Source organism: Bacidia gigantensis (genome assembly GCF_019456465.1).
Source record: "Bacidia gigantensis strain McMullin 20006 chromosome Unknown contig_246, whole genome shotgun sequence".
NCBI lineage: Eukaryota > Fungi > Ascomycota > Lecanoromycetes > Lecanorales > Ramalinaceae > Bacidia > Bacidia gigantensis.
Window position 1 is genome coordinate 64,241 of NW_025408602.1, and position 11,940 is coordinate 76,180.

General features: G+C 51.1%; 3 protein-coding genes across 3 annotated transcripts; all 3 read right to left on the reverse strand.

The window, feature by feature from the left end:
- Positions 1 to 713: 713 nt before the first annotated feature.
- Positions 714 to 5,676, reverse strand: KY384_005681 (uncharacterized protein; the record flags this gene model as incomplete). The annotated part of the gene is made up of 4 exons (XM_044814180.1): positions 714 to 1,633; positions 1,680 to 3,910; positions 3,962 to 5,031; positions 5,095 to 5,676. 4 exons carry the CDS (start codon positions 5,674 to 5,676, stop codon positions 714 to 716), a joined length of 4,803 nt encoding a protein of 1,600 aa, XP_044668330.1.
- Positions 5,677 to 8,120: 2,444 nt separating this feature from the next.
- Positions 8,121 to 8,935, reverse strand: KY384_005682 (uncharacterized protein; the record flags this gene model as incomplete). The annotated part of the gene is made up of 2 exons (XM_044814181.1): positions 8,121 to 8,480; positions 8,585 to 8,935. The coding sequence occupies 2 exons, from the start codon at positions 8,933 to 8,935 to the stop codon at positions 8,121 to 8,123; spliced, it is 711 nt and encodes a 236-aa protein (XP_044668331.1).
- A 409-nt stretch (positions 8,936 to 9,344) lies between these two features.
- On the reverse strand, positions 9,345 to 10,217 carry KY384_005683 (uncharacterized protein; the record flags this gene model as incomplete). Its single annotated transcript, XM_044814182.1, has 1 exon — positions 9,345 to 10,217. One exon carries the CDS (start codon positions 10,215 to 10,217, stop codon positions 9,345 to 9,347), a length of 873 nt encoding a protein of 290 aa, XP_044668332.1.
- Positions 10,218 to 11,940: the final 1,723 nt, after the last annotated feature.

Genomic DNA, 11,940 nt, shown 5'->3' on the forward strand with positions numbered 1-11,940 from the left:
TTTTGCTGTAGACAGTATTTCGTTTTTGAGCGGATGAGATTGAACAACGGTAGTAGAGGAAAGCGATGGGTTTATTTATATAGACAGCATCTACTCTCTTTGATGACAGGAACAAACAAAGGACGCGTCGGCCCCCACGTTTGATGGATGGTGAGCCGCGTCGCACACCGAGACCCAGCCAGTCGAGCGTTCGAATCTGAGGTCTGTCGCGCTCGAGGTTGAGACAGAACGAAACACCAACATTTATTGAAAACGGTCGATATTGACTTATCATGCCGTTCGGGTTGGCAAGAGCCCTCTCCGCTGCAATTCGGCTTCTCATTGGTTGTACTTTCTTCTTCTACTTCCTGGCCATTGTCTTCAGAATTATTGAATGTACTCAGTTGCGAGAAATGGTTTGGTATATGACGGCGGTGTAAGTTTCCTGATCGGAGTAAGTTATACTTGACGTCGGTGGAAAGAATCTCAAAAGCGTGCCACATCTCTACCAGTAATGCGCTGTAATGCAGTACCTTCCTGGATGTGGACGAAGGGCTTTCCATGACTGGTGTCTTATTTAGAGAAAAGCAATTAATGAGTCGGATTGTTGATCAAGAATCAGGCATTTCATGGGGTGAATAGTGCTGTTTCCAAATCTCTCTTGAATGCTGGAGCTCTCTTGCAATATCATTTCTGGGATCCATCGTATAAATTAGGAAAGTCTTTCAACCCCTCTACCACCACCTAAGCCACTTCTTCTTGCCTTCATGACCCACGTCACCCTCCTCCATCCCCCCATGCTCCCTCACCACATTAACAAAAACCTGATCCAGCGACGTCTCGCCCACCGAGTAAAACTTCACCCCCAACGCCGCCTTATTACTCTCAAGAGTCCTAAACAAATTCGCCACGCCACCACCCTCATTCTCACCTCCCTCCAAACCACCGATACCCCTACGCGCGGGCACCGAAAACCGTAATTGCCCACAATACGTCTTCTCATCCAGTCTGGCGCCCTCAAAGTGCGTGCGCACCCACATCTTCAATTTTTTCATCTCCTCCACACCCGTGTACGGTGCGCTGTTCGTCACCAGATGGACATGGTAAACATCACCCCATCGCCTCCTCAGCGCATCGCACGTGTCCATCGCGAGAATGCGGCCGGACATGATACCCGCGCGATCAGCCAGCGCGTCTGCTTCTTCCATGCTGTGCGTCGTGAGCAGAATACTCCGACCCGCGGAGACGGCCGCTAGAGTCTTCCACATGGCGCGTTTGCTAGCTGCGTCAAGGCCACTGGAGGGCTCGTCGAGGAGGAGGACGGAGGGGTTGCCGGCCATGGCTATCGCGAGGGATAATTTGCGCTTTGTGCCGCCGGAGAGTTTGTAGGCGAGTTGGTGGCGGTAGGGCTCGAGGCCGAAGACGCGGATGAGTTCGTTGGCGTTGTGGGTTGGGGAGGAGACGCCGCGGATTTGGGCGTAGAATTTGATGTGTTCGTAGACGCTGAGAACGTCGGTGGCGTCGAATTGGGGGCAGACGCCTAGATGGGCTCGGGTTTTGTCGCGGTGGGTGAAAAGGGAGATGTTGTCGACATGAACGGCGCTGAGAGAGCTGGAGGGGCGGATGTCGCCTCTGATGAGGGAGATGGCGGTTGCTGTCATTATCAGTAAGTGATAGACAGCAACGAGCAAGCGACTTACATTTTCCAGCGCCGTTAGGACCTAGCAGCGCGAATACTTCAGACTGCTTGATATCAAAAGACACATCATCGACGGCAACATTACGGCCAAACGATTTGGACAGGTTTGTCACGCGAAGACCTGTCATTTTCTCCCCTAGAGTACGAAGCTCCATCGACTGTGACACGCTACCTGCAACCGCATCTTCAGCATGACGCTGCTTGCTGTAACGTTTGAAGAGCATACGCGGCGAGAACCCTGAGTCCCAGAGAAAAAGGATAGCGAAAAGAATCAAACACTGCAAGATCAGGTAGAATATGGGTCCGCCGTAGAGCTCAAACGCTCCAGGAGAATCTAGTTTGCCACAATCAATCAAGAACTGATTCAAGGCGACAAACACCGCTCGCTGGAGATTAGCGACAGGCGAGATAAAGCCGATAGAGTTTTGAACCTTTCCCAGCGTCGTACTCAAGTCTGCAATGCCAGTCCTAGTCTGAACACCTAGATAAGCGCCAAAGTAAGCCAGGCACATAACCACTTGACCACTGGCACAAAGCGCCCAGGCAGCCAGCTGTGACTTGGCGAACATCGATATTAGATATCCTAGAATTGTAGAAGCGAAACCGTAGAGCACGAGAACGACGAAGATATAGCCGAGGTGAATCCAGTGCTTCGTGCCAAGTGAAAGTAGCGCGGTAGATATTACGCTGATGACGATCACGTGAAGGGAGTCGAAAGCGAAATAGGCTAGCCACATGGGCTTTGACTTCACGCCATTGGAATACTGTAGAGCGCGTGCTTGGCGGAGCCGCTCGACTGTTGGGTACAAAGCGTAGAATGCTGGGTAGATGGCAAAGACGAGACAGAAGTAGATCGAGAATAGCAAGGCGCTGAATGCGTAAGTGTCGGGCTCAAGTGGCAAGACGAAATCAGAGTATGTCGTGACGATGCCAATGTTGCTCAGAAGATTATTCATGACGTTCTGCGTTACGACTGATTTGAACAACGATGCCGAGTAAGCGTTCCACGCAATGACTGGAGCAGACGTAGCATCCCCAAGCCAGAAGCCGCCGCCATCTAAGTTCTGTCTTTGCTCGGCGACGCGTGCGTTAAAATCCTGAAGACTGCTAACATTGTAGAGATTCTGGAAAATCGTTGGGTCAGGTTGACCTCTTCTAGTATAGACCGAAGGATAAAGATCGTTAATGCGGGACAGTGATTGGCTATATCCAGGAGATGGCGGGCCTCCAACTGCATTGGGTTCATATAGCGTAGCGAAAGACGATAAGTATCCTGCAGAGGGAGGGGCATACTCCTTTGTCTTTTCGCTTACGGCACAGTTCATAGGGTTAAAGTAGTGTAGTAGCAGGGGCGACACGCCGGCACCGATGAGAGCCACAATCAGAGCACTCAAATGAGGACCCCACTTCCTTCGAAAGACTAGTAGACGTTTGATAAAAAGCAGCCACATTTGCTTGCTTGCGTGAACATGGCTGCCGTTGTGTAGATTGATGTCTTGGAGTTCATCTACGTTGACGATTACTTCTTGTGATTTCTGATGACCGGAATCGCGTTGGTGAGATCCTTTTGCATTTGGATCCGACGATGTTAGAGTGACTAGTGATGAGCCTGCTAATCGCAAAAATACATCTTCGAGGGTTGGACCAGATATTTTGCAGTCGTGGTGTCCATGACTGCTTAGATTGTCGACGAGGTTTGCGGCTTCTGCAGCGTCTCTAGCATGAAGGGTTTGAGTCGCGTGACTTTTCTTCTGTCTGTCAGATGCGAGATTTCCTCGACCTTGTTGCAGGGGTTGAACGGTCTCAATAACGTAGCCGTTCCCGTAACGTTGCTTAAGCTCCGCACTAGATCCCTCAGCTTTCAGTGTACCTTTCGAGAGGATAGCTATGTGGTCCGACAGGAAGTCCGCTTCGTCGAGGAAATGCGTAGTCATGATAATAGTCCTTGATGATCGTTGGGCAAGAAGGATGTCCCAGATCTTCCTACGAGACAATGGATCTAGTCCCGAGGAGACTTCATCAACACAGCAGACTGCGCTTCCACCTGCAAACATCATAGCGAGTTGTACCTTGCGCTTCTGGCCGCCAGATAAGGTCTTCGACTTGGCGGCAGCCTTGCTATCAATATCGCAATCGTTTAACATTGCTCGTACATCGGCTTCTGTACCGCGAGAATCTGTGGCTTTTAGATTGTGAAAAATTTTTACGTGTTCTCTAACAGTCAAGTCATCCCTAATCAATTAGTCCTCGATCATTTTGCCTTAGCGTATAACTTCAACTTACCAGAGGATATTCTTCTGTGGCGTGACACCCAAACCACCAGATCCATCTACCTCGATCTGGCCGTTGCTCACTTTGCTGAGACCCGCAATTGCGTCTAGGGTAGTCGATTTGCCGGAACCATTCGGGCCAAGTAGCATGAGAATCTGCCCTTGACGAGCGGAGAGGTCCAGATTCCGAACAGCATCCACTTGCTTCCTCTCACTCGTGAATAGTCGAGCGAATAGACTGGGTTTGTAAGTCTTACTGAAATCCCTTAATTGTACAGTAGCGTCGAGCCCCCGGTGACCTTTATGCAAGATACGTCTGTTGCTTGACGTAGCGAAAATAGCGCGCTCGATACCCACAGCAGCGAGAGGATACACTATTATTTGAAGGACCAGAAATATCCAAAAATTAGATCCATGAAGCTTCCACGGGCTGTCTGGGGCCGAAGCATCTAGCTTTGCTCCCAGATTCTTGTACTCCCATCTCAGGATGAATACCAAGAAGTATGTGTAATTGGACGACGGAAAGAACAGACTAAGAGCAAAGACTGTTGCTGGCGTCTGCTTAGGGTCCGATAGCACCTGTGGAATGATCGCAAGGACCACCACGACCACCACCACGCAGATACCGCTTAATTGAGCTCTCTTAAAGAAGACCGCGCCAAAGATGGAAAATGAGCATAATGCGAGACCTGCGAGAATATGATACACGATCGTAATTGCCGGGTCCGTGAATGTGAAGACCTTCGCAGCAAGGATGATACCAATAGCCAGCCAGCTTGGGAAGTAGAGGATGGAGAAGCTGAAATGGTAGGTGAACAGGCGTAGGACCTGAGGTAGCCACCGCTGGGTATTTGGCATCATTGCTTCAACCAATTGCGCAAGGCCGGATTCCCGCTCGTAGGCAATAAGGCCTGTAAGTTGATAGACTACGCCAACCATACCCAGGAAGTAGACGACGCCAAAGTAGCTAATGCCAGATTGTAGGTAGCTCTGGCGGGTGTCACTCTCTCGTTGCTCCTCCGAGACTGTGGTGAAGGGATACTGAGTGACGGTGGAAAGGTCTCTTCCATGGTATTCTGGTGTCTTCACGTCAAGATTTTAGAGTCAGCAGCCATCTTATGCAGGTCCGTCACACTTTATACGTACCTGTGTAGTAATAGCATGATCAATCGCTTGTTGAAACGGCATAAGGTAAATCTGAGCATCGTTCTTCTGCCGTGTGACATCAAAGGTCTTGCCTAACGAGGAGTCTGCCCTTAGCGTGTAATTCCAATTTCCCCCTGATTGGGGGAAATTTGGGCTGGAGTGGAAAACAACAGCGCCGTAGCATTTGGATGTGCCGCGTACAGAAGCCTCGCACTTGTCCGACAAAAGTGTCTCGTCAGAGGCTTGAAATAACTGCTTGCCAGGAGCACGTTGTACTTCGTCAGACAGTGATTTGACGACCTTTAGCATGTCATCGCTTGCGTACGCATCGACGATGATGGCAATGGTGTTTCTTGACGGACTGGACCGAGAAAGCGCCTCTGAGAAGGAGAGGATGGGAGTGGCTGTACCTATGCCGAATTGTTGTGGTGGATTGAAGAAATACTGTGCATAAGTGACCAGCAAGACAAGGGCGAGAGGGAAAATTAGTGCCCTCAGCAGGGTCGAGATCGGACGTCTGACTGCTGCAATAAGGAGGTTTTTCTGAACGAGCACTAGTACTTGCCGGATAAGTAGAGCCATGCCGGGTCACGGGGAACTTGAGCGCAGATTCAGACGCCAAATGTTAGATGAACACCAAACAAAGCATTGCAAATAGTTGTCCAATGTAGGGTTTGCCTGTTCAAGCATTCTAGAGTCTGAAGGAAAGGTTGTAGAACATATATATTTGCAGAACGCTTGAGAGGCGCAGCGACAAGAGTTGGTGCGCAATTCTTTACATACATTTTGTGAGGGGGAGCTCGTGCTTCGTGCAGAGACATGCCATGCTGCTGCCTGATTTAGCATTTCAGTTTCGAGGTCAAACGTAGAGTTTGAATGTCGCAAAATTCTAGCTGTGGTGCACTGCCCGGAATTCTCAAGCGAGACTACCGAGCGTTTATGCTGTAGCACCCAAAAGAGCAGTCGTCGGCTCCAGCTTCAGATATTAGAACAGCAGTCATTGCGTCCGATGGAAGACCCTAGAGCGCATAGGGCGACCACTCTTTCCTTACTTGATGCAACAGCATCCGGGGGGGGAGGCCAGAAGACTTCACCAAAAGAGCAGTCGTCCTAGGCCGAGAGGCAGTGCAAATAGCCCGAGCCCATTCGCGGCAATCTGCAATATCGTAAGTTGGGTGCTGCCCCGGAGGTGGAGTGGTTTCAAGCTTGTGTCAAGCATGAAACGAGAAAATATAGCCGCGGAAACCTCTAGACTCAGAGTGAAACGAGACTCTCGTCAACATGGAAACATTCAGTAACAAAGGCTGTCAATAGCTAAAGATATACGACTATAAGTTATTGTTGGAGTTGGCATGACCCTTTAGCGCTCAAGATCTGTCCTGATGAAGAGCAAGTCAACAGCGTCGACACTGGTAGGGTTTCAACGTCAACCAGCTTAATATATCATCTTGTCGCTTCTAGGCCATAGGTTGTTATCAAGTTGTGTTGATCTTCTCATCAATACAGAGTCTTGTGGTCCAATACTCCAATGATCGGCCGCTCAGGCGTGATATACCGTGATGGTAAAGCAAGCCTGGCCAAAGCTGGATCAATATGGATGAATCCGGATAATCTCGCCCAGTCATCAATATCCAACAGCAACCATCAAGGGAGGTCGATTTTACCCGCCCTCTTCGCATTGTCCAGCTTTTTCAACCACGCGCAAGTGCACAGACGTCACCCTCCTCAAGGGCGCGGCTTCTTTCGAGAAGTGACACTCGCCATTCCAATAAGCCGTAAAGACCCAACATCTTTGCGGACGTATCCCTATCTTTATGCATCTCTTCTTTTGACACATCTGTACCATGCTTACACAGCAGTGTTCTCCCTCTCTCGGAGTAACGGCAAATGGTCGTAGGAAGGTCAAGCCCTGGTGTAGCAGCTCCTCTGCCTCAACACGATTAGTGCTTCCACATGTGCGCCAGCACCATCGTATCCATCTCTTAAACCTCAGACGGTCTCGTCCGGCATACAACTCTAGTAGCGGGGGGAAGGTCGGGAGGTCGCAGGCAGCTCTTCGAACGCGTTGGAACAACTCCACGGAGATGCGTCGGACTCATGCGTGCTAGCGCATGTCGTACAATCTTCGCGGTCGGACGATCGATCTTGAGCTGGAGACCCTCAATTAGGGCCAGGCTGTATGCTGTGAGAGGTAGAGGATGGCAGATCGAGTCAAGCAAACAAAGGGAACACTGAAAGGACCGGATCAATGTTTGACCGGCCACCGATTTCAAAAAACCTGACGAAGCGAGCGAAGCTGATGACTCTTGCCCAGATAGTCAACGGAATTCTCACAGCACTTTAGAGCTGTCCTGTTGGTATTGTCCTGTTGGCGAAGGCTTGAAGCAAATCGTCTCATGGGGCTGTTTGGGTGTTCAGATGGCTAATACGGTCATGAGGAAGTTTGGCGATGATGAAAACCAAAGCTCCTTTGTCACTATGCATTCCACTATACCCGTTGATATCAACACCCACATCCTCCACTATCACTCCGTCGCCCCCACCCCCTCCCCCACCCCCTGCACCATCGTCAAATTCCCCTCCCCCTCCTCCCATCCACCACCACCACCACCACCACCAACATTACAATCCGAATGCCCCCCCTGCTGCCCATACACCCATAAGTCCTACTAATCGCACTATCACTACTCCAAAAGAAGACGCCCAGGCTCCTCTTCCTGCCCGCATACCACGCCGCCGGCAAATCGAGGTTCTTCAAACACCAGCCATTGCGATTGGCAGCGTCGTCGATTTCCGCGGGCATGACTTCGTCCGTGGGTTGCAGGGCGGCGGGGTCCGGGACGAGGAGTTCGGGGAGAAGACGCGTCTGGCTACTGCCGCTGCGGGTGGGGATTTGAAGGAGCATTACGAGGGCGACGTGACATGTGCCTGTCATCCCTCGTCAACAAGGTGTTCACTCCTGCGATTCTTTTTGGCGAAAATTTTACAGGTGCTGAAATAAATGGTAAGGGGGAATGAAGGGGTAATTACGTACCGTGAACCATACCCAGCGGCGTCAGCTGCTGATACGGCGTCTTCGGGGCAGGAGCCTGGAACCAATATGTCCATCGGCGCTGCTGCTGGTATTGAGGGGTGATGATGAGCCAGAGATCCTTATATGCTGATAGGCAGTCGTCGTGGATGAGGCGGGAACCGGCCCAGTCTGGGTAGAAGGGGTGGGGGTCGACGCAGAGGGTCTGTTCCTCGCCGAGGGTGGCGTTCACGGAGAAGTCGGGCTCTGATGAGACGGGATCTGTTTGCGCAAGGGTAGGGGAAACGGTGGAGAGGAGTGCGAAAATGAGGAGGGTGAGGTTATTGAACATTCTGCTAGGAGTCGTAGATTCGAGCTGAGTGTCGTGTGAAGGCCTTTTCTGATTTATGGAGGATGTCGACACCTACACCAGACTCAAATTCCATGCAGCCCAGTGAGGCCATGGTAAAGCATTTCCACCATGTCGCACTCTAGCTCGTGTCTTTCGGCTTTGGCCCCGCCGATGTCGAAGTCTTGAGTTGGTCCAAAAATAGCTTTTGCATTGAAATGAGACCTATGTTTGAAACGACAACAGGCCTGAGCTCCTTTCAGTGAGTCCACCCGATAAAACGAGTCGTCACGCTTCACATTCGAAGTATAGATCCATTGAGGGACTCTGTCGACTAAGTTGGGCTTGATGTTGAGGATGAAGGATTTGTAGGCGGCGGATTCTAGGGTTACGGGCCAGGTTGTGGTGGAGGTGGTGTGCAGGGCTTGGAGTTGGGCGACGGTGAAGTCTGAGGCGCGGGTAGGCTTGTTGAGGTTCTGCATGTTTGCTGAGGTTCGAGTGATAGTGACTTGAGATGGAGGGTTGGAAATGGTGAGGATTTTGATGCAAGATGCAACATTTTATCGTGTCTGTGGGTGGGCAGTGGATGGAAGGGAGAGGCGGTGGGTGGAAAGTACGTATTGAGGACCGGGATCTGGGTGTATGGCGATGTCTCGGGATTACTTGACAGCACCTACACCTCGCCACTAGCTTCAGTTGACTTGGTCTATTGAATTGAGATCGCTGGCGTCGACAATGCGAGTGAGTATTTGCAGTAGACGTGGGCTATAACCCTCAAGACAGAATTCGTTCATTGTCATCCAAATGTAAAATATATACAGAATGAACCCCCCATATCGTCGTGTATGCCGATCATCAAGATCTCAATGCGCAATGCAAAACACCGTCCATCTATCCAAAGGTCCCAGATCCTGTCCTAAACACCATGCTTCGCCCCCCAGCCACACCCAAAAGATTGTGCAACCTCCTCGCATGAATCCCCCTCTTATGCTCATGTCGATGTCCCTCCCTTTTTTGCACCTGCGCATTCGACGTGTACGTCCCAGGGTTGTTGTACTGATTCCCATTGCCACCCGTGACGCCCTGGTTGTCTTCCTGGGGCCCAATAGTGCACTCCACATACCCCTTCTTCGGCAAGCCAATGAACGTGCTCTTCCCCGCCGTATTGTCCTGATACCAATAATTGCCTCCTTTGGTGTCCGTGAAGAATTGATCGATAGCGCTTCCGTGCCCGTTGTTTAGACAACTCGTGCAGTCCTGACCCTGCTGGCAGGGCGTCTTGCAAGTGTGCAAGTCTGACAGGTCGAGTTTGCCGCCGATGTAGGCTTCTGGCGTTCCCTTGCCTGAAGGGTCGCCAGAGGGGAATTCGCCGCATTGGACTGCAAGACTGAAACCATCGACGAGGCTGATGTCGCACACGGACTGGCCTTGTGCATTCGGGGCGATTGTGCATTCGATGATGGTGTTGCCGTACGTGCCATCGCCTAGGCCGCGGGATATAGGAGAGACAAACATTGCGCCGGAGCCCTTGAAGCAGCAGTCTGCGTTGTCTTGGCCGAGTTTGCCGTTCGTGGTGCCTTCACAAAGACCGCGTCGCTCAAATTGCCAATCGGGGTTGTTCGACTTGAATTTGAAGGGGACGCAGAACTCCCCATTGCTGCCACCTGGGCTGCCGCTTGGGGAATAGCCTTGGTCGGCGGTAGTGAGAGCGAGGAGGCTCGCAAGGGAGAGGAGCAAGGACTTTGTAGAGTAGGAGGTAGGCATGCTGAGCTAGAGAATGAAGAGACTGGTGAAGATGAGAAATGAGCGGAATAGAAACAATCAATCGTGATAGCACCAGGCCAACATATAAAGAAAGGAGAGACTGCGCCTGAAAGGCCAAAGGATCGCGAGGGCAATGATAGAATGAGTGAACTGTCTTTGCTAGTGAGCGTAGACGGCAGGCAGTGCGCTTTATCTATCCCCCTCATGAAACAGGTGGTTGTGCAACGCCTACCTTGTGCCGTAAGCCGGGCCACCACCACCAACCTGAAACGTCGCATAGACTGCGTATGCCGCCCTCGTTACTGCACAGTTTGTACGACGAGCTGCATATCTTTGTTTGTTGGGCTTACAAACAGGAACCTCACGCCGCACTTCACGTGGCGGAGGTTTCGCTGGAGTTGGTTGTTTCGTGGCACAGCAAGGCTAATCTCTGCCAAGACGCAGGAAAGCGCTTCGACAACAGGGCGATGCGAATAGGAGTCCATGGGATTGTGGCCCGTTCCAGACGTGCTTGCGGGCCTCCGTGAAACCTGTGGGGCCTTACCTGAAAGCCGTTTCGGTTTTCTCCAGATTTAAGAATCATGTGTGAGGCCCCAGAGGTCGGTCCATCACCCAAGATTCTCCATCAGAGCCTTCTTACGACCATACTTCCTATCTTGCAGGTACATGCGGAAGTCCTATCGTCTTCATCTTTTTCACCTCGTCGTGTGCAATGCCACGGGCGCCTGCATTTTCTTTTTCAAGCCTTGTGTAACACTTGCCGAGTCATGTCTCATAATCACCTCTTCCGATTGAATATTCAGCTCCCATGGCAAAACGCCGAGCATACATCGCACGAGCATATCTTCAGCCTGTGGTACATATCCTGAGAAACCCCTGTTGACGATCGAGGGCTCCCAGAGTGGCAACGAATGAGAGGGACATAGACAAAGGCGACGGTGCACAGTATTTCCGAAATTCGCTGTGCTACCGTTACTTTTCTGTGCATATATGTGTATTTGGCCCAAGGGCTCTTGCTCGTGGCTGGGGCATGGAAGGCTTGGGTGTGGGAATGTTGTACGAGAGTTCTAGTCACATGGGTTAAGAGAAAGATACCACTGCCAGAATACCGGATACGGCTTACCCAGGTTTCAATAACCCATTGCATCAAGAATGATCACAATACCACAAGAACCCCATTAATCGTTGTGTCAGCTGCCCATGCGAGAGGGCTGCCAAAGTCCGCCGTGCTGCTCCATTTCCACAGGTCATTGTAGACGATCAGAAACCCGTCGGCGTGCTTCTGATAGTCCATCATTGCTCAATGCTTCTCTGAGCTAAGACACCTGCTGGTCTACAGTTGCGACGCTTCGCAGGAATAGTAGAACGCTTCAAGGACACGAGACTTCCGACTATAGAGCTGGGAGCGTCTCGGATCGGAAGAATGTTACGCCTCCCGGAGCTCGTAGCAACGTTAGTCCGAGGCGCCTGAAGTCTCTGGAAAGTCGAAGGATCAAACACTCATTTCCAAAGTGCATCAGTGGGTGGCATGAATCTGCCACCCCTGCATCATTAGTACTCTACACTGGGGCCTGTCCTTCAGACTCCAGCATGACGGAAAACAGTGAGACATATGCTCCGCCACGTCTGCACACTTGCAGCAAAGACTCATTAAGAGTAATTGGCCCAAAATTACAGGAAAATCTGTCTAGCCACCATTGTGCATTCAATCTGCCAGTCAAGA